General features: G+C 43.3%; 1 protein-coding gene and 1 long non-coding RNA gene across 4 annotated transcripts in view; one reads left to right on the top strand and one right to left on the bottom strand.

Moving 5' to 3' along the window:
* Window positions 1-26,042, top strand: part of KCNMA1 (potassium calcium-activated channel subfamily M alpha 1) — a 304,426-nt gene that overhangs the window by 228,813 nt on the left and 49,571 nt on the right. For all 3 annotated transcript variants that reach the window (XM_030941176.1, XM_030941175.1, XM_030941177.1), the window contains exons 18-20: window positions 703-826; window positions 5,190-5,414; window positions 9,638-9,830. In XM_030941176.1, the coding sequence (XP_030797036.1) occupies window positions 703-826; window positions 5,190-5,414; window positions 9,638-9,830 (542 nt within the window). The remainder of the gene's footprint in view (window positions 1-702; window positions 827-5,189; window positions 5,415-9,637; window positions 9,831-26,042) is intronic.
* Window positions 1-26,042, bottom strand: part of LOC104662241 — an 88,717-nt gene that overhangs the window by 23,386 nt on the left and 39,289 nt on the right. The gene's annotated exons all lie outside the window — the stretch shown is intronic.

Raw genomic sequence — 26,042 nt, forward strand, 5'->3', positions numbered from 1 at the left:
GTTGTCAAGGCAAGGAGAGGGGGTGTTGTTTAGTATTGAAATCATGTATTCCAGATGTGGGCATTTGGTAGTCAGTCTGCTCTGAAGTGACATGCTGCTGAATCTTTAAAGGGCTTCAGCCAGGGAGAGCAAAATCTGATTGGGCAAATTGCTAAAATATTTAAAGTGCAGCCTGTTAAAGCTTTTACTGCGAAGAGCATCACGTCAGAAGTTGTAGTCAGAAGGAGCGAGTAATTGGCTTTCCATCCTCATGCCAGTCAGTCAGCATGAGGCTCTATTCCCATTCCTTCCTCTTCATTGCCGAGGCTAATAGCAACCCTTTGGGGTGTGTGTTTGTGTGTGTGTGTGCATGTGCGAGCGCTGGGGAGATAGAAAAACTGGTAATATGAGAGGAAGAGGAGTGAGGTAGCCTTAAAAAGGGAGGCTAAATCCACAAAATGTTAGGAAGACCATTTAGGAAAAGAGGAGCTGGGGAAAGGCAGAAATGCTCCCTGACAAAGGTCAGCTGCACTTCCAGATGTGGGGTGGTGGTTTGGGGGCAGTTGTCTCTCAAAGGATAGATTCTGTAAGCAGAAGAATGGCTTTCAGTGACAACCACTTCCTCTGCATCTTTCATATCCTCTGAGATGTAATTCAGGGGGCACTTTCCATTTATAATTTATCACATTTTCCACTTAGGTTTTCCTGGCCTTTTCTCCCCAGGCATGACCCCTTGTTAATTCCTGGCAATGACCAGATTGACAACATGGACTCCAATGTGAAGAAGTACGACTCTACTGGGATGTTTCACTGGTGCGCGCCCAAGGAGATAGAGAAGGTCATCCTGGTGAGTGAGGGACTGTTCATCTGATGATGCCCGCTTCTGCCCTGAACCACATTTGCTGGGAATGGGGTTTCCCTAGTGGGACAGTAGGATAATACTGTCCCTAGTCCTAATTATTTTTGATGATTGAAATTCTGAGCATAGATTGAAGCAGCTAGACCTCTGATCAGAACATGAGCAATATTCAGAATTTTCGATCTCTGAATATATTGGCTCCTCATAAGAGTGGGTGATCACGTGCTGTGGGAAAGGCATGGTGGGAGGTGGTATGAACGTAATTTCTGTGGCCATGGCGCTGGTGTCAGAGTCTTCCTGTACCAATGATTAGCTGCATGGCTTGGGTAATTCACTTGACTTTTTGCACTTCGGTTTTCTTATCTGTAAAAAGATGAGATGAGAATGACCCTAACTCATAGGGCTGTAGTGAAGATTAAAATCCAACATATGACTCAATAAAGTTACCTCTTATTCTTACTATTATTAAATGCTGTGAGGAAAGCTGAATGCTGCCTGTATTGTTATTGGTTTATGGCAATGTTTTGTATTCTTATAGGTAATAGCCTTGCGCATCTGCGAGCTTTCTTAGTGCATGTCGTAGACAGGCAAATGCATGATGATGCATGACATAATGATGACAATAATGAACTATAGTCCCCTTGGGGAGGCTGGGGCTCAGAGCCCTATTTCGTGTAAGGCTTGTGAACATCTTCATAGCAGCAGTGGGCTCACCCAGTCTCTCCCCGGAATGTCAGCGTAGATAACAATCCGTTCTACTCTCTGCCCTTGTTCTATTAGCAGCTTTGGGTCTTAATGCCTACATTGGTTTTCCTACAGTTTATTGTCTTGCTAATCTATGAAAAATGGATTAATAATCAGGAAAGTCAGATGGAAGGGTCCTTTCTCCCTTGGGCCTCTAATCCCCAGATTGGGATGGGTCTATTCCTTTCTGTCAGCCAGGAAAATCCTATCATTTCTGATGTCGGGACCACCCTTCCTAAACAAGGACTGTTCTGGGTCCTCGGAATGGCTGTGTATGCTAACACACTGGACTTTCCCCTATGCTTTATCTATGTGTACGTGTGTTCTCAACTTAATTATAAATAAGCATTAATAGCCAATACAGTATCAAGCTGGAGGCTGTCTCAGAGGTGGAAAAGTTGCAGGCAAGAGCACAGAAAGTCAGAATTCTTAGCAAACGGCCATTGTCCAACTGACCAGGAGTGCAAATGGTTCTACTTGCAAAGCTGCTTCACGTATGTACATTCTTTTTGTTTTGTTTTGTTTTTCTTGAGACAGAGTCTCGCTCTGTTGCCAGGCTGGAGTGCAGAGCCATCTTGGCTCGTTGCAACCTCTGCCTCTCATGTTCAAGTGATCCTCCTGCCTCAGCCTCCCGAGTAGCTGGGACTACAGGTGTGTGCCACCACACCCAACTAATTTTTTTATATTTTTAGTAGAGACAGGGTTTCACCATGTTGGCCAGGATGGTCTCGATCTCTTGACCTCATGATCGCCAGCCTTGGCCTCCCAAAGTGCTGGGATTACAGGCATGAGCCACCACACCCGGCCATGTATGTACATTCTGATGTATTCATGGCACTTTTGCTCTGGTGGCCTAAACTTAGCCTGATGTTACCGCTTGTGGCAGGTCATAGGCTGGATGCCCTATCTGGGACCTAGGGTTTTAATGACTTGCCTGGATATTGGTGTAGTATGCATGCCAACTGATATTCAATCAACATCTGCCAGCATGAAAACGTTTAGGAGGTGAGTTACTACTTCTATGAAAAATAACATCATTTAACAAAACATCTCCAGGAGGCCTACTATGTGCCACACACTGTTCTAGTTACTGGAGATACAATCCCTGACAACGACTGCTCTCACAGAGCTTATATTCTAGCAGGGCGGGGCCAGGGGAAGAGGTGTTATCTCTAGGTAGACAAATGAGTACATAACAACATTTCAGATATTTATAGGATGCTTTGAAAAAAGTAAAGCAGCATTGTAGGCTAGAAAGAGACTGGGAGGTGCTGTTTAGAAAGTATGATCCAATAAACCCTCTCTAAAGTAACACTGGGCTGGACATGAGAATGACAGGTAGGGCCAGCTACATGAGGATGCTTTGAGGTTGTGTACTCACTGGGCACAGGAAACTTAACTACTTTGGGGATTCAAAGATATAAGAGATAGTCCCAATTGTAATTTCCTGGATTACCTAGAGAGAAGTTATAAAATGTAACCCATGAAACAGTATATTTAAAACTAAGTGGTAAGAGGCACAAAACACTATTGAAATGTAGGGGAGAAGGACTAGGGTGTGTTTAAGTGGCCAAGCAAGTCCCATCAGATACACATAGGTTGTGCTTGGGTTGGGCCTGGAAGGATGCATGGGAATTCCAGATACATAGAGACACAAATGATCAGTTTCTCTAGTGTGCCTCAAACCCAGCAGAATCAGACACAACAGGGCCGAGGCTCTAGAATTAGGACATTCATAAGGTTCTCTGGGTGATGTAGCTGTGGCCAGTCTGATGATGGGCATTTTGATCCCAGATCGAAGTTCCTGGGGTCAGCATCTGTGCCTCGGCCACTCGGCTAACTGTGCCTTCCCCACCTCCCTAGTCTAGAATTCACTTCCACCCTGGGCCCAGTTTATATTCCTCTGGCTTGTTGAAGGGAGCTAGCCTCCCAGGTGACCTGGCCAATTAAAAATAATTAGGAACCCCATCACATAACAATGCATTATAGACTGTTTGGCTCTCTGCTGGTGGCACCCGGGCACTTGTACTTCCATGCCGCCCAGATAACTAACTCCAGGTCTTCTGCAGGAAGTGGGGATATGTGATGTGAGCTCCCCAGTGGGTCTTCCTTGGTCACAGTTTCTAAGGCATTTCTTACAGCTTATGTCTCCTGTTTCCGTGGACTGTTGCAGAGGGAAACCAATAATGGTGACAGCCCCTGCTTTATTCTAACGATCAGGTAGTGAAAGCTAGCTTCCTCCTCTCCTTGGGGGTTACTGTAATAACCCTGACATTGTCGTGAATTGCAATATTGGCATTTATACAATCAATGCAGCGGTCAATTCTAGAGATTAAATCAAGCAGAGTTTGATATGTACAGTGGACATTAATATGCCTCCCCCAAAGTGTTGTAAGCCACATGGGGCCAGCCAGGCATGCAGTGGGTGGACAGGGACGGGAGGCATCAGACAAAGGTCCACAGCTGGCCTCCTGGCTTCACTAGCTCAGTGAATCAAAGGACCAGCAGTGACTAAACAGTTGTATTTCCTGGGAAGTTGGGGTTCTCCTCTAATAGAGTGACTGTGTTCTTTCATTTGTCTGCTTTGTAGATAGAGGTTTGGAGTTGGAGGAAGACACTGCCCCGTTGCTCTTACTAATCTCTCTCTAGCCCCTTGTAATGATTATTTGGGGAGATCTTTTCTCCGAATGATGTAAGCAAAGTAGGCCCCTCCAGAAATGTCTCTGGAAACTCCAAGGCAGCATTGGGCAGGGGTCAGCAAACTTTTTCTGTAATAAGTCATATAACAAATAATTTAGGTTTTTCAGGGCATAAGATCTCTGTTGCTACTGATCAGCTCTGCTGTTGTAGCATAAAAGCAGCCCTAGGCAATACCTAAATGTATGAGCATGGCTGCATTCCAACACAACTTTGTGGGAATTTGAGCTTTATGTAATTTTCACAGATTCTGACATAGTCTTCTTTTGATTTTTTTCCAACCATTTTGAAGCACCAAAACCATTTTTAGTTCACCGAACATGCAAAAGAACGTGGTGGGCCAGATTTGGCCTGTGGGTCATAGTTTTCTACTCCTTTAGGTAGCATATTCTACCTGCTGATGCATGGACGTCTCACTGATAAGTCTAGAATTCCAAACGCAAATTTCTCCAACTGAGCCCAGTGCAGGCATCTGACCATTTTATCATCATCTCAGCAAGCAGGCCAGAAAAGGCAGCTCATTTAATCAATAGTTTCGTGGAAACGAAGACTTCTCTTTCCAAATAGCATAAATATTCCTTTTCCTTTTTATTTTACCTCCTGAAAATTATTATGAAGATCTTCTCACAAGTGTTTATGGCATATCTTTCTTACATCTTTTGTCAAAGAAGGTAGCAATGTGCATGGATACACATTTGGATAAATTTATTACATAAATATAATATGTATACACATGCTCAAATTATAGCTTTGTATGGCACATATATAACGTTGATGAAATAAACATAGTAGCACATAGTAAGCTCTCAGCAAATATTTGCTTGATTCTTCGCACAAATGATTTTTCCACTCCTTACGACAGCCTTTTGCAGTCTTCTCTCTGACGTTTACACGTGTCTCCCTGTTGCAGACTCGAAGTGAAGCCGCCATGACTGTCCTGAGTGGCCATGTCGTGGTCTGCATCTTTGGCGATGTCAGCTCAGCCCTGATCGGCCTCCGGAACCTGGTGATGCCACTCCGTGCCAGCAACTTTCATTACCATGAGCTCAAGCACATTGTGTTTGTGGGCTCTATTGAGTACCTCAAGCGGGAATGGGAGACGCTTCATAACTTCCCCAAAGTGTCCATATTGCCTGTAAGTCCAAGGTCACATTATTGATGCCTTTTCTTCTTTTCATTCACAAAAGAAAATCCCAGATGGATATAATAGTTGTAGCTTTGATCATGCCTGTGCTTCTTCATCTGGGTATGGGCCTGAGGACTCAGCACTTCCCCTATGCTCTGTCAAGGAAAATCCAAACCCTGGGAGACCTTATTAAAAGGAATTTGCAGCCAAGTTCAGTCCCTCATCAGGGATGAAGTTTAGCTTGTATCAAGTATATTAATCATATCAGTGTCTAAACACTCTCTCGCTCCTGCCTATACAAAACCTAGAGCATTGTTGTATTATGATGTTTATAGTAAGCATTTGCTTACAGAACTATTTATAGCATTATACTTATGGTATTTTTAATGCTTGAAGAAACCTTGATCTGTGCCACCTTCTGTTTTTAACTAAATAAATGCAAATAACAGAGTTTTTTATTTCTGCTGTACAGAAGGCCAACTCCTTCTGCAGCTCAGCCCCTAACCCCTGTTCGTTTAGAAGTCCAGTAATGTGTTCATGGTTGTGTTTGTGTGTGTATGTGTGTCCGTGTGTGAATGTGTGCATGATATTCTTGACTGCAAAACATTAGGACTTCGGTCTGAAAAAACAGTCTGGGACTCCACAATTTAGTGTGAGGATATGGGATTTAGGAGTCATGTGATTTACTACTTCCTAATCATAATGAATGCATAGTCCACAAACTCTCAAAACATTGTAGAGAATTATGCATTTCAATGTTTGATGTAATTCTCCACATCACAAATTCATGCAAATCTCACCTCTCTTCCAAATATTTTTCTTGTAAGTTCACATCCCTAAAAGGGGCCGGGTGCAGTGAGAGAAACAGGGGCCGGGTGCAGTGGCTAATCCTTGTATCCCTGCACTTTGGAATGCCGAGGTGGGAGGACCACTTAAGCTCAGGAGTTCATGAGCAGCCTGGGCAACATGGTGAGACCTCTTCTCTACAAAAAGTTTAAAAAGTTAGCCCGATGTGGTGGTGTGTGCTTTTAGTTCCAGCTACTTGAGACTGAGTTGGGAAGATCACTTGAGCCTGGGAGGTCGAGGCTGCAGTGGGCTATGAAAGCACCACTGCACTCCAGCCTGGGCAACAGAATAAGACCCTGCCTCAAACAAAAACAAAAACTGAGGAACATGGATCTCTCTACATGTCAAGAGGTCTGGGTGTTTCCCCATGTACAAAGCTAAAATCTGTTATTTCTGTTATCAGCTTCCAAAATCTCAGAAATGGGGGGAGAAAGAGCCAAGTAATATAATTCATTAAAGAACACGTAAGAATCTATCCACAAGTAGTACTCATTACTCATTAGATGCCACCATGTGTCTTTACATAATGCCGGCACAATAGGGACTCAATAAATATTTAAAGGAGTGTGAAAAGATAAAACAGTTATCTTTTGGATGCTGGGGCAAAAACCCACTGCCTTAGTGAGCACAGACAATTGAAAATAATCACCTATAGACAAACAGTCATACACAGAGGAGAGCATAAGCATATATATACTTCACTAATTCCAGAAACACGGTCGATTTGATTATATGACTCCATGGTTATCTTTCTATCATGTGCTCCTCCACATAGTCCCCTGACCTCTAAAAGTGTCTTTGTAAAGAGTATTATTTTACCAGGATACATGAGTCTGCGTGTTTGTGTGTGTAGAGAGATGGTTATATGTGTGATATTTGGTAATGGTGTGTGTGTTTTGTGTGTTTGTGTGTGTTTCCTCCTGTGTGACCTTGTTTTCTTTTTTTTTCTTTGAAATGGAGTTTCACTCTTGTTGCCCAGGCTGGAGTGCAATGGCACGATCTCGGCTCACTGCAACCTCCACCTCTTGAGTTCAAGTGATTCTCCTGCCTCAGCCTCCTGAGCAGCTGGGATTACAGGCATACACCACCATGCCTGGCTAATTTTTTGTATTTTTAGTAGAGACAGGGTTTCACCATGTTGGCCAGGATGGTCACAAACTGCTGACCTTAGGTGATTCACCCGCCTTGGCCTCCCAAAGTGCTGGGATTATAGGTCTGAGCCACCGCACCTGGCTCTGTGTGCCCTTGTACATGTTCACTCATCTGTCTTCATATATGTGAATGAGCTGTCATCTTTGCAGGTCTTTTTCAAACCCTCCAAAATTTAACATACTCAAACACAATAGATTTTCACGAAATGGGCCTTCACGCATGTCTTCACAGAGTTTATTGGTTAAACAGTACCCTGCCTATAGGGCCAGCCCAGAGAAATATAAGCGATTTCTGTGTATGTCATTTGTATTTCTTGTGGTTTGAAATCATGTGTGTACAACTGCACAGGGATCATCTTATATCACAATTATGGCTGGCTTCCCTACAAAGTGAAAATTAAAAGAATATGGATGCAGGCAATTGAGGCTTATGTACTGGCAAAATGATTCAGGAAGTCGGTCAGACTTGTTTTGTACCAAGAGATCACAGGAGAAGAGGGCATTCTCCTCTCAAAAAGATGCTGCTCTAGAGCCTGGAACTAGTTGTGTCTCAGCAGCACCCACAGTGCTAAATGCCCCTTCCTCCACAGTTGCACAATATTTTAGGGGCTGAGAATAGGATCATGACTACCACTGACTCATAAAAGAGAGTAGATAGGCTCCATCTCTGCAGCCAAGTCTCTTCTTCTTAAAGCCAGTTCTCCAGAAAGGCAGATGACAGGAGGACATTCACAGATAGGTGGTAGTTGGCAAACCCTTGGTCTACACAATCAGTGAGTTGAAGGTAACTCAGGTCACCACACAGGCAAAGAGGAAGCTAGATTCAGGCTAGAGGACCAGTGAAGCTGGTGGCCAGACGGGAGCCCCAAAATGATGCTGCATGGCCACTGGGTAGCTATGACATGGGGTGGCCTGATGATTTTGCTGTGGCTCCACCTGAAGACACAGAGCATGTGGAGGTCATGGCCCTGTCCTTCAACTCTAACCCTTCTATTTTATCCTGTGCTTACATTCCCAGACTCTGTTGTTACCTCCTGGATCCGGGATTTTTCCACTGTCTTTTGTTGTTATTTTTTATGTTAAAAAATCTGTTTGCTGGCTTATTTATTTTTTAATAAGTATATATTTGTATATTTGTAATATACAAATATGTTCTTGTTATGAAATATTCAAACAATATAGAAATATATAAAGTCAAAGGCAAACTCTCCCCTCACCCCCACCAATCCTATTTCCCTTCCCAGAGGGAATTACCATTATTAGTGTAATGGATATTTTTCCTGTGCTTTCCTTCCAAATTTACATACATTTATATATATGTAATTTTATTTTGTGGGATTTTTTACAGAAATGAAACTATACTTTTTTAACTGCTCTAGAACTTTTTTTTCACTTCCCTCTCTATCTTAGAGAGGCTTCTAAACTGATGCCTGCATGGACAGCCAGCTCTGCCTCTTTACCTCCTGCATACATTTTCATCATGTGCATGTCCAAAAGTATATTTCACCATTCCTATGTTGTTGGACAATTAGGCCATTTCCTTGTGTACTTTTTCTTGCTGAAAATATGCAATAAAATTATATGACCTGAAGCTTAACTCCTTTCCATATCTCTTTTGCATTACACACATTAATTCCACTCCATCCATAGCCTCCAAATTGAGCCTCATGTCCAGGCCCACCTCATCACTCCATGCTCACTGGCCATTTTCCCTTGGCTGCGTTGGAACTGCTGTCTTTTGCCTGAGACAGAAGTGACCTGCTATTAAATAAACAGGCACTTGAAACCCACCCCCTCATTACATTCTGAAAGCCAGAGGTTGCCACAGGACAGTTACTTAAATCAAGACAATTTCCAGGCAGGAAGAAGATGTAGAACCCTGGCATTATTCCTCTCCTGCATTTGTTGTAATAGCTTGATTGAGTATTGAGAACAAGCTTAAAATGCTGCCATCAGCACCGGCTACCCTTTACATTAGCACACAGCTCCTATTCCCTTGAATGTAGTTAGGCCAGCTTAATGTCAAGGCATAAAAAAGATACTTGTTAAATAATTTCCCAAAGCTCTGACTCCATCTTTAATTTGTTTTTATTTTTTTCCTCTTTCCCTCTCCTCTCACTTTTGCTCCTTTCTCTCTCTCTCTCTCTCTCTCTCTCTCTCTCTCTCTCTCTCTCTCTCTCTCTCCCCACACACCTCTGTTGTTTTTTTTTTTTTTTCCTTTCCTCTATGCCAAAGGGTACGCCATTAAGTCGGGCTGATTTAAGGGCTGTCAACATCAACCTCTGTGACATGTGCGTTATCCTGTCAGCCAATCAGAATAATATTGATGATACTTCGCTGCAGGACAAGGAATGCATCTTGGCGTCACTCAACATCAAATCTATGCAGTTTGATGACAGCATCGGGGTCTTGCAGGCTAATTCCCAAGGTAAGGACAGCCTGTAATACTTCTTTGCTGTGCCTACGGGGGACAGGGGCTGGCAAGAGGGATATCCTTCACTCAGTAATTCAAAGAGGCTCACATCAGCCTGCCTGGCAGTGAAACCTGCGGTTGCTGTGATGGCTTTCAAAGGGGCATCTGCTGCCTCTTCTTTCCATTCCAGGATGCAGGCTTGAGACCTGGTCACCCACACACAGACTAGGTTGCCTTTCCAGAGGATAAACAGGCCTTTAAATGGCCACCCCCTCAGCTTTCCCAAAGAGTGACTTCATGACCAGTGTCATCATCTAAATGTCAGATCACTGAAGAGATGCTGGCTGCACAATTCTGACCGTTTCCTTCCAATATATGTTTTTGCCATTGGGCTGGGATGGGAGGGAAACTTTGCTATTGTTAGAGCTGCCTCTAGGACTCTGCTGACCGAGGGATGGTAATCTCTGGAGAGTGGCAACTCTGTGGACACTAAAAGTCACTTAGCAAGTGGTGACACTTGTCAGACCACACATTTTCCTATCAGAGGCAAAGCAGCCTTAAGTGACACACGTCTGCCTTCGTACTCTGCCCCTAGTCTTTTCTGTCATTTGCTTTGGGACCCTGGGCAGGTGGTTACAAGTAAAGATGTCTAGGGGTCTCAGAAAGGCAACACAACAAAACCTTCATAACAAATGACCTCCGTAATCAGGATCTGGCAGGATAGGATGCAAAGCATTTTCCTTTGAGTGACACCTCCGTGTAGGCTTGCCATGAATTGGAGGATCATTGTTACAGATGAGCTACAAGACAGTGGCATTGGCTGCCTGATGGGGACCTGAATCCCATCAGTCCAGGATGGAAGGCTGTAGGAGCACAGCCCATGAGAGCTATGGCTACTGGGATATGAAGCATCATCTTATTGATAGCTGGGCAAGCGTCTGACCTCCTTCCCGTCATGCTAGGCTTTCTAGAAACTCAGCTGAATCATGCATCCTGGATCTGTGAGCTACATTATCTTTTGTCAACTTGACATCACCACCACTGCCTTCTAACATTTGCTTAGCATTGCAGAAAAGCCAGGAACAATAGTTCCTAGAATCCTCTTCCCTGCATGGCTCTGGGCTAGAGTCAACTAGTGGGAGATGGGCACTGGGGTGAGATTTGGAAAGTGGAGGAGAAAGATAGGCTTTGATTCTTTGGAGGCAACGGCAGCCAGACCCTGGCAGACCCGGGTTCAAATCATCTCTCAGATGAGCTTTTTAGGAGCCAGTGTCTTCACTGCTAGGGACTGAGAGAGGGGCTGGGGCTTCCCTGAGGATCTTGAGATTCACAGCAGCTTCTGGTCAAGCTTAGGAGAACTTTCCCCTTTGGTGTTGCATGTGAAATGGCTTCTGTCCTTCTGACATCACCTTGATACAGCCTGAAGCCTAATTTTTGACCTCTCCACACAACCATCCTCCCTGCCACACCCAAATCTAAATATTGGTATCCACCTGCTCAGCTGTGCCCGCAGGACAGCATAACATGTGAAGGCCTAGGAGAGGCTCTGAGCTTACTCCCAGCTGCATCCTGTAGAGTCAGAGCCTGCCTCCTGTGCGGCCTGCCTAGGTAGCACAGGCAAGAGAGGATGTGAGAAGACAGTAAGCTGACCTTCTAGGAGGCAAAAGAGGCAAGCTAGCATTTGGTTCCTGCCTTTAAGCCCTTGACCTTCAATACGTGTCCTCTCTGCCCTGCCACAGTATGGATGTCTGTTGGCGGAGCCTGTTAGAGTTACAGAATCTCATGGCCCATCCCAGACCTGCCGGGTCAGAGTCTGTATTCCAACAAGATCCCCGGGCAACTCAAATGTACCCCTTTAAAGCACAGTAAATCTTCACATGAACAGGACGTGACCAACCCTTGGTAGATGATCCTCCTCTCCTAGGGAGGAGTGAACCATCAAGGGGAGTGGAAAAAAGTGGAAGCAATGATTCTCCCTTTAAGTAGAGACAGAAGCCAGCAGGAGGAGGCAGGAAAACACTCCCTTTCCCCAACATGACTGTTTCCTCCAAACTCAATCATCATGATTTTCCAGGGCCGTAGATTAGAATCTCAGTGTATAATTTAGTTAAATACACATCTGATATAGGTGTTCCTTCCAGTTCTCCTAAACTTTATCCCAGCCTCTTAGATCCTATATAAAGGCCAAACTGGTGACAATTTTTCCACTCCCCGGTGCCCAAAAGCCTTCTTTATTCTTTTTTAGCACAGGATAAGCAAGAAAAATAGGTTTTGACAGGAGATATGGAGGAAAGAGAAAGGAAGCTTATTTTTCCTCCAAAGGAAAAAAGAAGGGCACTCTTTCTTTTGTATACACACATGTACACAGTTATGGTCTGAATGTTTTTGTCCCCTCTACCTACTCCCTGCCAAATACATACAGTGAAATCCTAACCCTCAAGGCGATGTTATTAGGTGGTGAGGCCTTTGGGAGGTGTTTAGGTCGTGAGGGTGGAGCCCTCATGAATGGGGCTGGTGTCCTTATAAAAGAAGCCTGAGGCCGGGCACGGTGGCTCACGCCTTGGGAGGCTGAGGCGGGCGGATCACCTGAGGTCAGGAGTTTGAGACCACCTGGCCAACATGACGAAACCCTGTCTCTGCTAAAAATACAAAAAAATTACCCGAGTGTGGTGGTGGGCGCCTGTAATCCCAGCTACTCGGGAGACTGAGGCAGGAGAATCGCTTGAACCCAGGAGGTGGAGGTTACAGTGAGCCGAGATGGTGCTACTGTATTCCAGCCTGGGCAACAGAGCAAGACTCTGTCTAAAACAAAATAAAAAAAAAAACAAACAAATAAATAAATAAAGTAAAAGCAGCCTGAGAAAGACCCCACTGCCCCTTCTGTCATGTGAGGACACTGCAAGAAAGTCCTCACCAGAGACTGAATGTGCCAGCGCCTTGACCTTGACCTTTCCGTTCTCCAGAATTGTGGGAAATAAAGGTCTATTGTCTATCAGTCACCCAGGTTGTGGTGTTTGTTACAGTGGCCCAAATGGACTAAGATCGCACACATGACAGAAGAAGGCAGAGGATGTGTTTCTGTGCTCAGCAGTGATTCTCGTAGACCCCTGGTCAGCAGTGGAGAGGAGCATTTGTCTCTCACTAGCCGGCAGTCTGTTCTCTCCCTAAGAGAGAGTGTCAAAGCTCTAGGCCCACCAAGCCTTTATGTCCCATTGTTGTCTTGTCTGTCTGCTCCTCTCTTGTTTTTGAATATTGTTCTCTGGTGACACTCTAACCTTGTAAAGGCAGTTGTCCAGTGGGAGCCATCAACACAGAGAAATCGCTCCTTCCCCAGTGCTCACTTCTGGCTGCAGACCCAGCACCCCACTCCTTGGGCTCCTGTCAGCCTATGAGCTGAGTCTGTGAGCTGAGTTTCCCTGCCTCTCTATATCTGAGACCCTTTTGACTAACTGGAGTGCCCACTGGCCTAAGATACTTTTGCCATCCTTCATCTGGGTGTTTGGCATGATCAAGCTCCAAGGGAATAGGAATTATGGGGAACAAAAAGGATTTCATGTTACTCTCCTTTTTTTTTCTCTTTTCTTTCTTTTTCTTTTCTTCTTCTGTTTTTTTGTTTTGTTTTGTTTTTTTTTTGAGGTAGAGTCTCTCTCTGTTGCCCAGGCTGGAGTGCAGTGGTATAATTTCAGCTCACTGCAACCTCCACCTCCTGGGTTTAAGTGACTGTCCTGCCTCAGCCTCCCAAGTAGCTGGGATTACAGGTGTGTACTGCCACACCTGACTTTGTATTTTTAGTAGAGAAGGAGTTTCACTACGTTGGCCAGGTTGGTCTCAAACTCCTGACCTCAGGTGATCCACCCAACTTGGTCTCCCAAGGTACTGGGGATTTCATGTTACTCTTATTATTTTGGGAAACAAATCTAACTTCCTCTGAGTGATAACTGCATAGATTTCTGGCCACTGACACCCTTGGTTTCATTCTTATGTATTCTATGGTCCTTTATGGAACCTCATGCTCTGCTTTGTCTGGTGAACTGTTTCCATGTCTCTAGAACCTCACTGGGTAGAAATGTGGACTGCGGACAAATGGCATGCTCTTGGGCCAGCATATGCATGCAACCTTATGAAAAGCTTTCCTAACATGCTATAATTTAGCATGAAAAATGTGCCTTCACATTGAGAAAGTAGAACCTTCATTGGACAACTGCCACTGCATGTTATTAGGGCTCCTAGACTAACAAAGCCTCTCTTTTCTCTTCTGTTCTCTTTTCACGTTCCCTTTTGATGTCACTTTTCTAGCCCACATGCTGTCAGAACTGACCCAGCCTAGGGATTCTGGACCAGACACTTTCTGAAAAGACCCAAGATGTGATGGCTTGTTGTCAAAAACAATTACAGAAAAAGGTGGCATACCCCAAGCCAGATGGTATATCCAATGTGACAGTCGGGTCTATGAGATGCAGTTTTAATATACATCAGGCAAAACTGCAGTGACAATTATATAAAGCAGATGAAGCTGCTTCTTGCTGGTCAGCAAACATCAGCTCAGAACCACTTTACAGCTCTTTACCAGCAACTAAGTGCCTTTATTTACAGAGTGCCTGTCACTTCCCTTTGGCTGGAGAGCTGGTGTATTATTTAGCACACATTTATCCAGGGAAAACATTTCAATTTAAATCAGCTGGTACAACAGTAGCTCTTGCCAGACTGTCTCCCTGTGGTTTGAAAAGATGAGAACTGAGTCTGATCTTGGAAGAAAGGGTGAGCAGAGGGAGGCAGGGTCCGCTCTCTGAGCTGCTTCAGTTCATACCCGAAAAGAGGGAGCATGCCATGGCGTTTCCCATTCTGCTTTCATATTGTTTTGAAATGAGGATCTTGTAGTTTCTTCCTGCTTACCCTTCCAGGAAGGGTAACTCCTAAGAAAAAGAAAAAGGAATAAATGGCTGTTCACCATGCATCAGGCACTCTAAAGGCCCAGAACACAAAGGTGACCAAAGGTTGCTTGGATTCAGCCACTCACTGTGCTTGCAGGACTCAGGTGAGTGCAGGAGGTATCCCCATAAACAATGACAGTGCAAGGAGACAAGGACGAGGCTAGAAACAGAGGAACACAAAGGGATCCTTGGTTTATGTATTTTGAGGAATTAAGAAGGCTTTCAAGAAGAGGTGGCATCGGCCAGGCATGGTGGCTAATGTCTGTAATCCCAGCGCTCTGGGAGGTGGATCACAAGGTCAGGAGATCGAGACCATCCTAGCTAATACAGTGAAACCCTGTCTCTACTAAAAATACAAAAAATTAGCCAGGCCTGGTGGCACACCCCTGTAGTCCCAGCTATTTGAGAGGCTAAGGCAGGAGAATCGTTTGAACCCGGGAGGCAGAGGCTGCAGTGAGCCAGTGAGCTGAGATTGCACCACTGCACTCCAGCCTGGGTGGCAGAGCAAGACTCCATCTCAAAAAAAAAAAAAAAAGAAGAGGTGGCGTCTGTGGATGATTTGAATACATGTGGCTATGCATCACTTGAAATGTGTTTAGGAATTACATTTTTCCTTTTATTTAATTTTAACAAATATAAAAATTTAAAGTGACCCATAGCCAGTGGCTACCACATTGGATGGTGCAGTCCTAAAGTATAGACTTGTCTTGCTAAAGGTTTGAGTTTGGGGGAGTCATCAAAGATTTATAGGAAGAGGGTAATTAATTCCATGCTTGAAAAAGATAACAGGTGGGGGCAAAGAGAGCTGGCTTGAGACAGAGAGAATGGAAGTAAGGGCGGAGGTCCCTGTTGATGTGTTAGAGGGACAGGGACAAGTATAATTTGGCCCCAAAATGGTACATGTAAGGCAGCAGGGAGAGATGAGGCTGAAATGTGGGTTGGGCATTGAAGAATTTCTTTTCTTTCTTTCTTTCTTTTTTTTTTTTTTTTTTTTTTTTTTGAGGCGGAGTCTCGCTCTGTCGCCCGGGCTGGAGTACTGTGGCCGGATCTCAGCTCACTGCAAGCTCCGCCTCCCGGGTTCACGCCATTCTCCTGCCTCAGCCTCCCGAGTAGCTGGGACTACAGGCGCCCGCCACGTCACCTGGCTAGCTTTTTGTATCTTTTAGTAGAGACGGGGTTTCACCGTGTTAGCCAGGATGGTCTCGATCTCCTGACCTCGTGATCCGCCCGTCTCGGCCTCCCAAAGTGCTGGGATTACAGGCTTGAGCCACCGCGCCCGGCCTTCTTTTCTTTCTTGAGTTAGGAAGCTGTAAATAATTTAATAGGCACTGGGGAGTTACAGAAGGTTTCAAAGCAAGAGAGTGATGGGATTGGACCTGAGCTTTAGCTTGACGGTGTGGCAGCCCCGTGAAGCATTGTTTGGAGTGGAAAGGAAGAAGATGCAAGGACTCTGGTTAGAAACTGTGTCTATCCAGATGGAAGCCTGAAACCTTGGACTGGAAAAAGAATGGGAGGTTCTAGCAGGAGTCACTGTAGATACATATCAGTCTGCATGGATGTGTACTTCCTTCTGGGGGTCAGAGGATGTCAGAGTGGAGGGACAGGCTGCAGTAGAAAGCAGTATTGGGAGGATTGGGTTTTAGTCATGGTTTATTTCCACGGGGACTTAGTGGAAAGTCCAGATGGGCATGAAAAGCTGAAGGGTGGAAATGAAGTCCTTAATCCAGGAAAAAGTTGCTTCTAGTGATCTGACCCATTGCTCGTGCTCTAGGAGCAAAGGAGAGCCTCAGGGAGGGGGAGAGAGGCAAGAGAATTGCAGGACCGAAGTATAAGGACCATCTGAGAAAGAGAGGGTAGAGGGAACCTTTGGTAGAAGCCAGAGAACCTAAAGCTGAGCCTGTCCCGAACGTCCCAGGGGAGGGAGGAGGCAAGATCTCAAACCCAAGACATATGTCCACTGCCTAGTTCCTCTTGCCTTTTTTCCATATTCTGTATCTCTTTATAGACACACACACACACACACACACACACACACAGCTTTCCTCCCACCCTCCCTGACCTGAAGCTATAGTTACACTAAATGAACATCCACATATAAGCAGACACTCTCCTTTCTCTGCATTTCAACAAAAGTTAAGAGCCTCAAGTAGGGAATGACATTTTTCTTTGGAAGTATGGCAGCAGTCCTTGGAGAGATAGCATTAATTGGGGGCATAGTGTACACCTTCCCTATCCTAAAGTCTGAGATGTCTTACTGTTCCAAAGAAGAAAATGTGATTTCTCTTTTATCTTTGTGTGAGACAATGTGGATTAGGATCTCTCAATTACTGGATGACAAAAAGCAGAACTAAAAGGGCCTTCCTAAAGTGGAACTCTGGGATCAAATCCATAGAATAGAATGCATTGAGGACCTCTGCATGTTAATTTTCAAATGATCGGTAAAGACAGGCTAGATAAACCTTGGTGATAAAAGCATCATTTCTTTTGAGCAGTGATTGTTTCATCTTTGTTGGGATAGGAGGGAATGTGTCAAGAGCTATGAAGATTTGAAGGAGAAATTTGACAAACAAAAAAAAATGTTGTAAAGAGGACAGCCAGAATGGGGCAGTGCCTGGACAACATGTCACTTGCCAAGCGGTTAAGAGAACAAGGCCAGCAGGCTTAAAGGGCCATTTAATCTTCTGCTCCTTTGGACAAAAACCAAGGCCAATGGTTAATAATTAAGAAGAACAGGATTTTAAGGAAGATATTTCCAGAATAGCATGGATGGCCTGCAATGCAGCGAGCCTCCTATCCCTGTCCCTTTGCCAAAGGAGAGTTACTGACACGCTCTTTGTGATGGGAGGGAGATTGGTAGAGAGATGAGTTCTGTGGTCTTTATAACTAAGGATATCCAGCATGTTCTTGATTTTTATTACACAGGGATCTGTGTTTTATATGATCTGCATTGTAACTCCAGAGGGAGAGCTATGGTGTTTGTCAGGATTGGGGTCCTGAGTCTTTTAGTGGAAGCGTTCATGTCCTTCCTGAACGACACTGTCTTTGTGTTTAAAGATGGGGAGCAGACGGCATTGGGGTGAGCAGCTGCACATCTGGCTTTTCCATTAATTGGACAGACCACCCCATCTTCATCTTCCACACCAGTCTTTTTCCCAGGGCTCTGCCTTCTCCCACTTCTACAAGCTTGGCTTTCCTGACCCTCAGGCTGCTCGCTGTTTCTTGCGGACACACCTATACATGTATCCTCACACATATTCCCCCTCCTTGAAATCAGAGAAGCATTTTTTCAGCTGCTCCCATATCGCATTTCATTACCACAATATTCTCTCTCAATTCTGAAATGGCGGTGGGGGAGAAGCCATTTCTCTTTATACCCACTGAACGAACAAAGCTCAGCGCTAAAATATTTTTCTTCCGTTGTAACTGAAACTGCTGTTGGCTTCCGTCCCAAAAACCAGAAAGACAATTATACTTAACTGTTTAGAGATTTATAAATACCACACTGGAGTAGCCTCTAGGTAGTAACTTTAGATACCCAGCCCAATAATTTTCTTTTATTGGTTTGTGATTTAGATCTTATTTTGAGTCCTCTATAATAAGAGTAGTACATTTCATTAAAAGAGCTTACTAAACAATAAAGAAAACCTGGCTTAGGGCTCTGAGCAGGTCTCAAGTACAGAAAGCGGACTGCCCTGTTACATTTCTTCTGTGGACATCACAAGATGAATCTCATCACAAGAACCTCAGGTGCAGACGTATTTCAGCAAAGCAGCAATTGCAGCTGTTTTCTAAATGACTTCAACTTAGGAGAATTTTTCCTATATAGCATATTTCATCACATGAGAGATCCTCTTTAACCCTGCCATTTACTATTCTGGTAATGTATTCCTAGCAAAAGAAACAAGGAAAAACAACAGCAGCAGCTGTAATAAGAGACTGAGAAACTTGGGCTACTTTCTGAACTCATGGAGGGTTTTATGCCCTCCATACGTAAAAGACTTTCTTGGAGAGTGGATTGCAGAAGAAAAGGTAAAAACAGACAAAATAATCTTTTCCTTCCAGTTGCATGCAGAGCAGATTCACATCCCCACTCAGGCCCGGCTTGGGACAACTGTTGTGAAGGGAAATCTTAGCTTCAGAGACAGAAAGCAGATGTGGGGTGGTGTTGGGGTTGGACTGAACTTACGGTTTTAGCATCTGGCTCTCATGTGCCAGTTTACTCCTCAAAATTTGTGTGCCTGGTTAATGCCTCTTTTAAAAAAATGTAATTTTTTTTTTCAGGTGAACCATACACCAGGCACATTCCTGTATAATATCTTTTTAAATCTCCCTGACAATCTGCTGAGGGAGAGTTACCACCTTCATTTTACAGATGAGAAAACAGAGGCTCGGGGAAATTAGGGACCTTTCCCATAGCCTCATAGCTAGTCAAGGGCATGTGGAGTTGATCTCCAAATGTCTGATTTCCAAGTCTATGCTTTTCTCAGCACATCAGCCTGTCTCATAAAAGGCAAGTGTTATCCTGATGAGAATATATGAATATATGAATATGAAGCTATATATGTACTTTCAAGGGTCACGGGGGTACCACCAGGACAAACATTCAGGGGGATGAAAGTGCTGAAGGTGTGCCAGCCTCACTTCTAAACTGGTCCTTGTACCCAAGGGGCTGAAGTTTGTTTTCAACAGTTCTTGTCTCCATGAATCCCTGTTTTTTGAGCCATTGACCCTAGCTGTTCCAACAATGAGAGGTACTAGGATTCTGTTGGCTTGAGTCTTTCTTGCTACTACCACTGGACAAACGAGTAAATCTGGGGGCAATGTGAAGCCCTGTGCTCAGCCTGTCTCTGTGAACGGTATGACTGTTGGAGCCTTTCTTTTCTGTTTTCCTTGTGAATACAGTTTGGACTTTGGAGCTGTCAGGAAAAAGGTGGAATATTTGAGACCCAGCCGTTACTTTCTTTGTGAAGAGACTTAAAGAATATTTTCAGTTTTTATTTACTCCTTCCATGCTCAAGTGGAAGTTTCCATGACAGGCGGCAGATGAGAATGAAGAGACCACTGTAGTGCCCAAAGCCTAGGCTCAGAAAATGATCCAGAGATATTGTCTTATGGGGGGAAGCACAGCTGTAAAATCAGAAAAAAGTAAAGGAAGTCTTGTAATCCCATGGACTCTCTAAGACACCTCATGAAATTCTGGATAAGGATAGGTCAACTACCGTATCCTGAGTGTCAGTTTGGTTTGCATCCTATGCCTGAGGTTAGTGCCCCTGTTCTCTCTATAGTCTATGCTGTTGTAGAGGTAATGGGATCTATAGGCAAAAGGGACAGAAACAAAATAAGTTGTATGGAACAACTTTGACACACATACTTAATGATACAAGGCTTGGAACATTTCAGTGTTTTCTTCATTCAGAGTGTGAGTCATTTCATTCAATACACCTGCTGTGAAGATAGCACAGATGCCTCAAGCTGGCAGATAAATCTAGCCAGTCATTCAGTGCATTTTTTGTCTTCACCCATTCTCTTATAGGCAGAAACTCATGTGCAGTCTTTAAAACTTTACTTCTTTTCTTAAAAGCGACAAGAGTGAAACTCCATCTCAAGAAAAAAAATAAAATAAGAAAGTGGCTCTGAGGCTAGACGCAGTGGCTCACGCCTGTAATCCCAGCACATTGGGAGGCTGAAGTGGATCACCTGAGGTTGGGAGTTCGAGACCAGCCTGGCCAACATGGTGAAACCCCATCTCTATTAATAAAGTACAAAAATAAGCCAGGTGTGGTGGCTCACGTCTGTAGTGCCTGCTACTCTGGAAGCTGAGGCAGGAGAATCACTTGAACCCAGGAGGTGGAGGTTGCAGTGAGCCGAGATTACGCCTTTGCACTCCAGCCTGGGCAACAGAGTGAGACTCCATCTCAAAAACAAAAACAAAACAAACAAACAAGCAAACAATAAAAAATAAAAAAAATAAATAAAAAAACAAAAAACAAAAAAAGAGACCCTGCAAAGAATCCAACTGATTTATAAATGACTTTAGTTCTGGATTTATTGAACATTGAAGGATAGGGCTAGTCCTTAAATGCTTCAATTATACTTCATGGAATGGTCTGGAGGAAAATTATTTTCTGAATTCTAGAAAAGCAGGATAGTCCTTGAGCATCTTGTTACAGATCTCCAGGAGAGATATTCTACCAGATGTTTTCAGTGCTCCACGGTTGCTGCCACACAATGCGTTATGAGAAGACAGAGGAGGCTTTGGGCTGTGGTAGTCAGGAAGGAATCCAGAGTAAAGGGACTGGGATTTGAAAATAAGTGTGATTAACATAAATAAAGGTATGTGGAAAGGGCTGAAGCTGAGTAATAGAAGGCACAGAAACAGGAAAGGCCAAGTGTATTTCACAGAGGGTCACATGGCTATTTGTGTACTAATGGTATAACCGAGGGACTTAAAGGGCTCACTATGCCAGAGGAAATGCTTGTCGGTGGGTCCACTGTTAACCTGAATAGATCCTCCAAAGAAGAGCCTGTTCTGTTGTTTTGCTGACCTCTTCACTCTCACCAACTGCCAGAAATCTTTTTAAATGCTTAGCACGGCACCTCACACCTAGTAGACACTTAGTAGAGGTTTGTGGAGGGGATGCATACATGAATAAATGATTTAATCCTGCTGTTGTTTGCAGCCTGTTCTCTCTTAGCGTGCCCTCAAATGAGATAAAGCAGTCAAATACCTTTATTAAAAACCGACACTTTCCCTCCAGGCTTTAGTCTCCTTTCATTTGACAACTGGGCACTGGACAGGGGTTACAGAGATCAAAGATGTTGCACTTGTGTGTAGGAGCCTTCCAGATGGCCAGGTTGTCTCTAGTATAAACTGTCCTATTCCCTTAACCTTTACTAATAGCTCCTGGCCCTCAACATTTGACTGCCCTCGCTGGATGTACTATTACACAGTAACAACCCACGGCCCAAGGCTGTAGGACTGAGACTTCCAAAGTTCAACAAAGGGCAGAAAATATCTCTGCTTTCTTCTCTGGGGAGCTGTGAATGCTTCCTGAGAGCTTCCCTGGCCATGTAGAAATGAACATTCCTCTCAGCAGTAGAGTGGAGCAGGAGGAACTTGGAAGATGGGTTTTGTTGCTCTGGTTCACAATGGTGAATCACAAACGTGGCTGTCAGAGTAATGATGCAGTCATGGAGGGTTAAAGGACAGGTTCTGTCCATCATATGCAATTTGACATAATAAAGATTCCAGATTTCATTTCTTCATCTATAAGATGGGGTTTATTAAAATGACTCCACCTCAAAACACCGAGGGATCAGTGTGTGAATACAAAGACATGATGACTACAGAAAAGTTATTAAACATCAAGGACTGTAGGAATAGCACTTTGTAGTCAAGTTCAGTCATGGCACATGTGGCGTCTGGAATGACAGCTTGGGTTTGAATCCCAAATCTGCCACTTACTAGGCCTGGGAAAATTACTTAACCTCTTTGTATCTCAGTTTTCTCACTAAGAATACCAAATGCACCTGGCTCATCAAATGACTATGAGAATTCAATGAGATACAGGGCTTTCTGTTGTCCACACAGTACCTTTAAGTAAGCCAGAAAAAGTCACTCTTGTCTCAAGACACCTTATTTTTATCTGCTGAAAAAATGGTGATAAAGTACTAATATGTTTGGACAATACACTTTTTTGTCATCTAGGAAAAAAATATTGTCATAAATATGCAAATATACAATGACCATTGATATGAGTGGTACCCACTTAGATTAGCTACTGTGCAGTGCCCAACCTTCACAACTATACCTGGCAACCCTGAATGAATGGCTGTTAAAGCACTTCCTACCTAGGATGGGAGAAATAAAGCAATGTTAGCTATTTTTGTTATTATTATTACAATTTTACATTTTATTTAATCCCCTCCTGCTCCCAGATTAACAAATCACAAGTTAGGGTTATCCACTTGTACCTAGCAGCCAGAATTACTGTTGATCTGTTTGTCTATAAATATGCATAGAAAATAGATGATGATAGAAATAGATGATGATAGAAACCAACACACCTTTGGAAGATGAGCAGCCCAGGTGAGGTAGACTAACAAAAACCTACAGAGGAGTTGAGGAAGAACTAGGGCAGATGAACAGCGAGCATGGGGCTCTCCCCTCCGTAGACAGGCTAGCATGGCGTCGCACAACCCAGCTGCTCTCTAAACCAGAGGTTGGGACAGCTCGCTGACAGAAAACCTCATACACTTCCAACCTCTGGAATTTGGTTGTGGCAGGAGCCCTGATGTCGGTGAAGTGACGTCCTTCCACAGTAGGACCCATGCTACTTCACCTAGTTGACAGATGGCACGTGGCCTCCCTCCTTTGCCTCTTTTTTTTTTTTTAATCTTAAAACAGTAATTTTGGCTCTCAGCCAGAAAATCTATAGCATATTAATTCTCAATTGGGAAAGGGGTCTTGTACCCCTTTAAATAGCTAATAATGAATCTTCTCTGTGACCCTCCTCCTACCTCCTCATAGACACATAAATATTTATATACAAATTTAAGAGGTTTACCTACCCTAATGATTTTCTTCCCCTCCAGGTTTATTGAGATACAACTGACAAATGAAAATTGTATGTATTTAAGGTTTACAACATGATGGTTTGATATACATATACATTGTGAAGTGACTACCAAAATCAAGTTAATGAACACATCCATCATCTCCCATAGTTACTATTGTGTGTGTGTGTGTGTGTGCACATACACATACACATGAGGACACTTAAGATCTATTGTTTTGGCAAACTTCAAGTGTACTACACAGTACTATCAACTATAGTCACCATACTGTACATTACAGCCCAGAATTTATGCATCTTATAATGGTAAGTTTGTATCCTTTGACCAACATCTCCCCATTCCCCCTGACCCTCACCACAGTCCCTGGCCACCACTGTTCTACTCTCTGCTTCTATGAGTTCAACTTTTTAGATTCCATGTATAAGTAAGATCATACAGTATTTGTCCTTCTATAACTGGCTTACTTCACTTAGCATGATGTTCTCCAGTTCATCTGTGTTGTTGAATGAGAGGATTTCTTTCTTTTTTAATGGCTGAATAATATTCCGTTATATATATGTGTAGGTACATACACACGCAGACCATATTTTCTTTATCTACTCATCTATCAATGGGCACCAGTGGTTTCTATGCTTTGGCTATTGTGAATAGTGCTGCAATAAACATGGAGGTACAGATGTCTCTTTGAGATACTGATTTCATTTCCGTTGGATATATACCCAGAAGTGGGATTGCTAAATCATGTGGTGGTTCTATTTTTAATTTTTTATAGAAACTTCATACTGTCTTCTATAGGGCTGTACCAATTTACATTCCCAGCAGCAGTGTGCAAGGGTTCACTTTTCTCCATACCCTCACCAACACTTGTTATCACTTGTCTTTTCAGTAATAGCAATTTTAACGGGTATGAGGTGATATCTTATTGTGATTTGCATTTTTCTGATGATGAGTGATATTGAGCATCTTTTCATACCTACTTGTTGGCCATTTGTATATCTTCTTTATAAAGATATCTATTAGGTTCCTTTGCCCATTTCTTAATCAGGTTATTTATTTTCTTGCTATTTAGTATATGAATTCTTTATATAGGTGGGATATTAACCCTTTATTGGATAGGTGGTTTTAAAATATTTTCTCCCATTAGGTAGGTTGGCTTCTCACTTTGTTGATTGTTTCCCTTGCTGTGCAGATTTTTAGTTTGGTGTAGTACCACTTTTTTATTTTTGCTTTTGTGGCCTGTGCTTTTGGTGTCATATCCAAGAAATCATTGCTCAGACCGATGTCAAAGAGCTTTTCCCCTATTTTTTCTCCTAGGAGTTTTACGGTTTCAGATTTTACATTCAAGTCTTTGATCCATTTGATTTTTGTATATGCTGTAAGAGAAGTGTTGAGATTTACTCTTTTGTATGTAAATGTTGTTTTCTGAACATTATTCATTGAATAGACTGTCCTTTCCCTATTGTGTGTTCTTGACACCCTTGTCAAAGATTAGTTGACCATAAAGGGGTGGATTTACTTCTGAACTAGCCCACTGGTTTTCAACCTTAGCTGCACGTTGTACTCACCTGGGGAACTTTTAACATTCTTGAAATGCTCAGGCCATACTCCAGAGCAATTAAATTAGACACTGATGCAGGCATGCATCGGTGATTCCAATGTGCAGCCCAAGTCAAGAAACCCCGGCCTAGCCCCTTACTTATTCAAGGAAACCATCTCTGATCCTTGTATAAGGGCAGCTGATTTACTAAGCTTACATTTCCATAGAAATTTATCTTAGAAATTTATTTATAGAATAAATCATTCTCCTAGGCATGATCGCTAGGAGGTTTGGAAAGCATATAACGGACATTGTGAAAATGCAGGATATATGAGAAATTCATAAACTTCCACATGGTCCCCAGCAGGGAGCTAGTGGAGCTGGGAAAATAAACCAGGAGGTGTCCATTTGAGAGGTCAAGGCAGGTGGGCACAAACAATTCTTTGAATACCTAATTGGCCTAGGAAATGGAAGAATTTTAAAAATCAATCAGGCCATGGGCCTACAGGCAAGCAAGGAAGGTAAATAATAAGAACATCAGGGTGAGGTTTCACACTTAATCTATAAAACTACTTTTAATAGGACCCTAGGTGATTACAAATTCACGGTGGCTTTCTCTTTATTGGGATTATATGGGTCTATTCCATATTTCCAAAGGAATCCCTTCCTATTATGTAGGTGTGTCTCCTTATTTATTTATTTGCATTTACGATATTGAAACTTTTTTTTTTAAAAAAAACCTCATTTCTATGAGCATTAAGTATATACCATACAAGGAAGCAATTGTCTCTATGTTATGAAATATTAAATCAAAATGCTTCCTGTTCCCACATGTCCCAGAGATAAATACAGCAGTATTTTGAAGCCCCTCTTGGAGCTGTTTTGCCTGCAAATTTATTGTTTTGTCTCCATTTTCAGAAAGGCCTGTTTTCTATGAAGTATAGCACTCTAGGTAGTTTTTAAGGCGCAGACTCCTCTGGAGTTGCCTGTGTCGGCAACAACTCTTATGTAGATGGCACACGAGGGATGGCGCGTTGATCGGCTCCTTTAAGATGACAAATGGGCAGAGAGTGTTATTGTCTTTGATTGCATGCCTTACATCATCTGTATGTAGGAATAAGAGGGCCATACTTTATCTTTAGCCATTTTATAAATATTTAAGTCCTTATAGTTGCCTAAAGA

The sequence above is a fragment of the Rhinopithecus roxellana genome, chromosome 11, assembly GCF_007565055.1.
Source record: "Rhinopithecus roxellana isolate Shanxi Qingling chromosome 11, ASM756505v1, whole genome shotgun sequence".
Taxonomy (NCBI): domain Eukaryota; kingdom Metazoa; phylum Chordata; class Mammalia; order Primates; family Cercopithecidae; genus Rhinopithecus; species Rhinopithecus roxellana.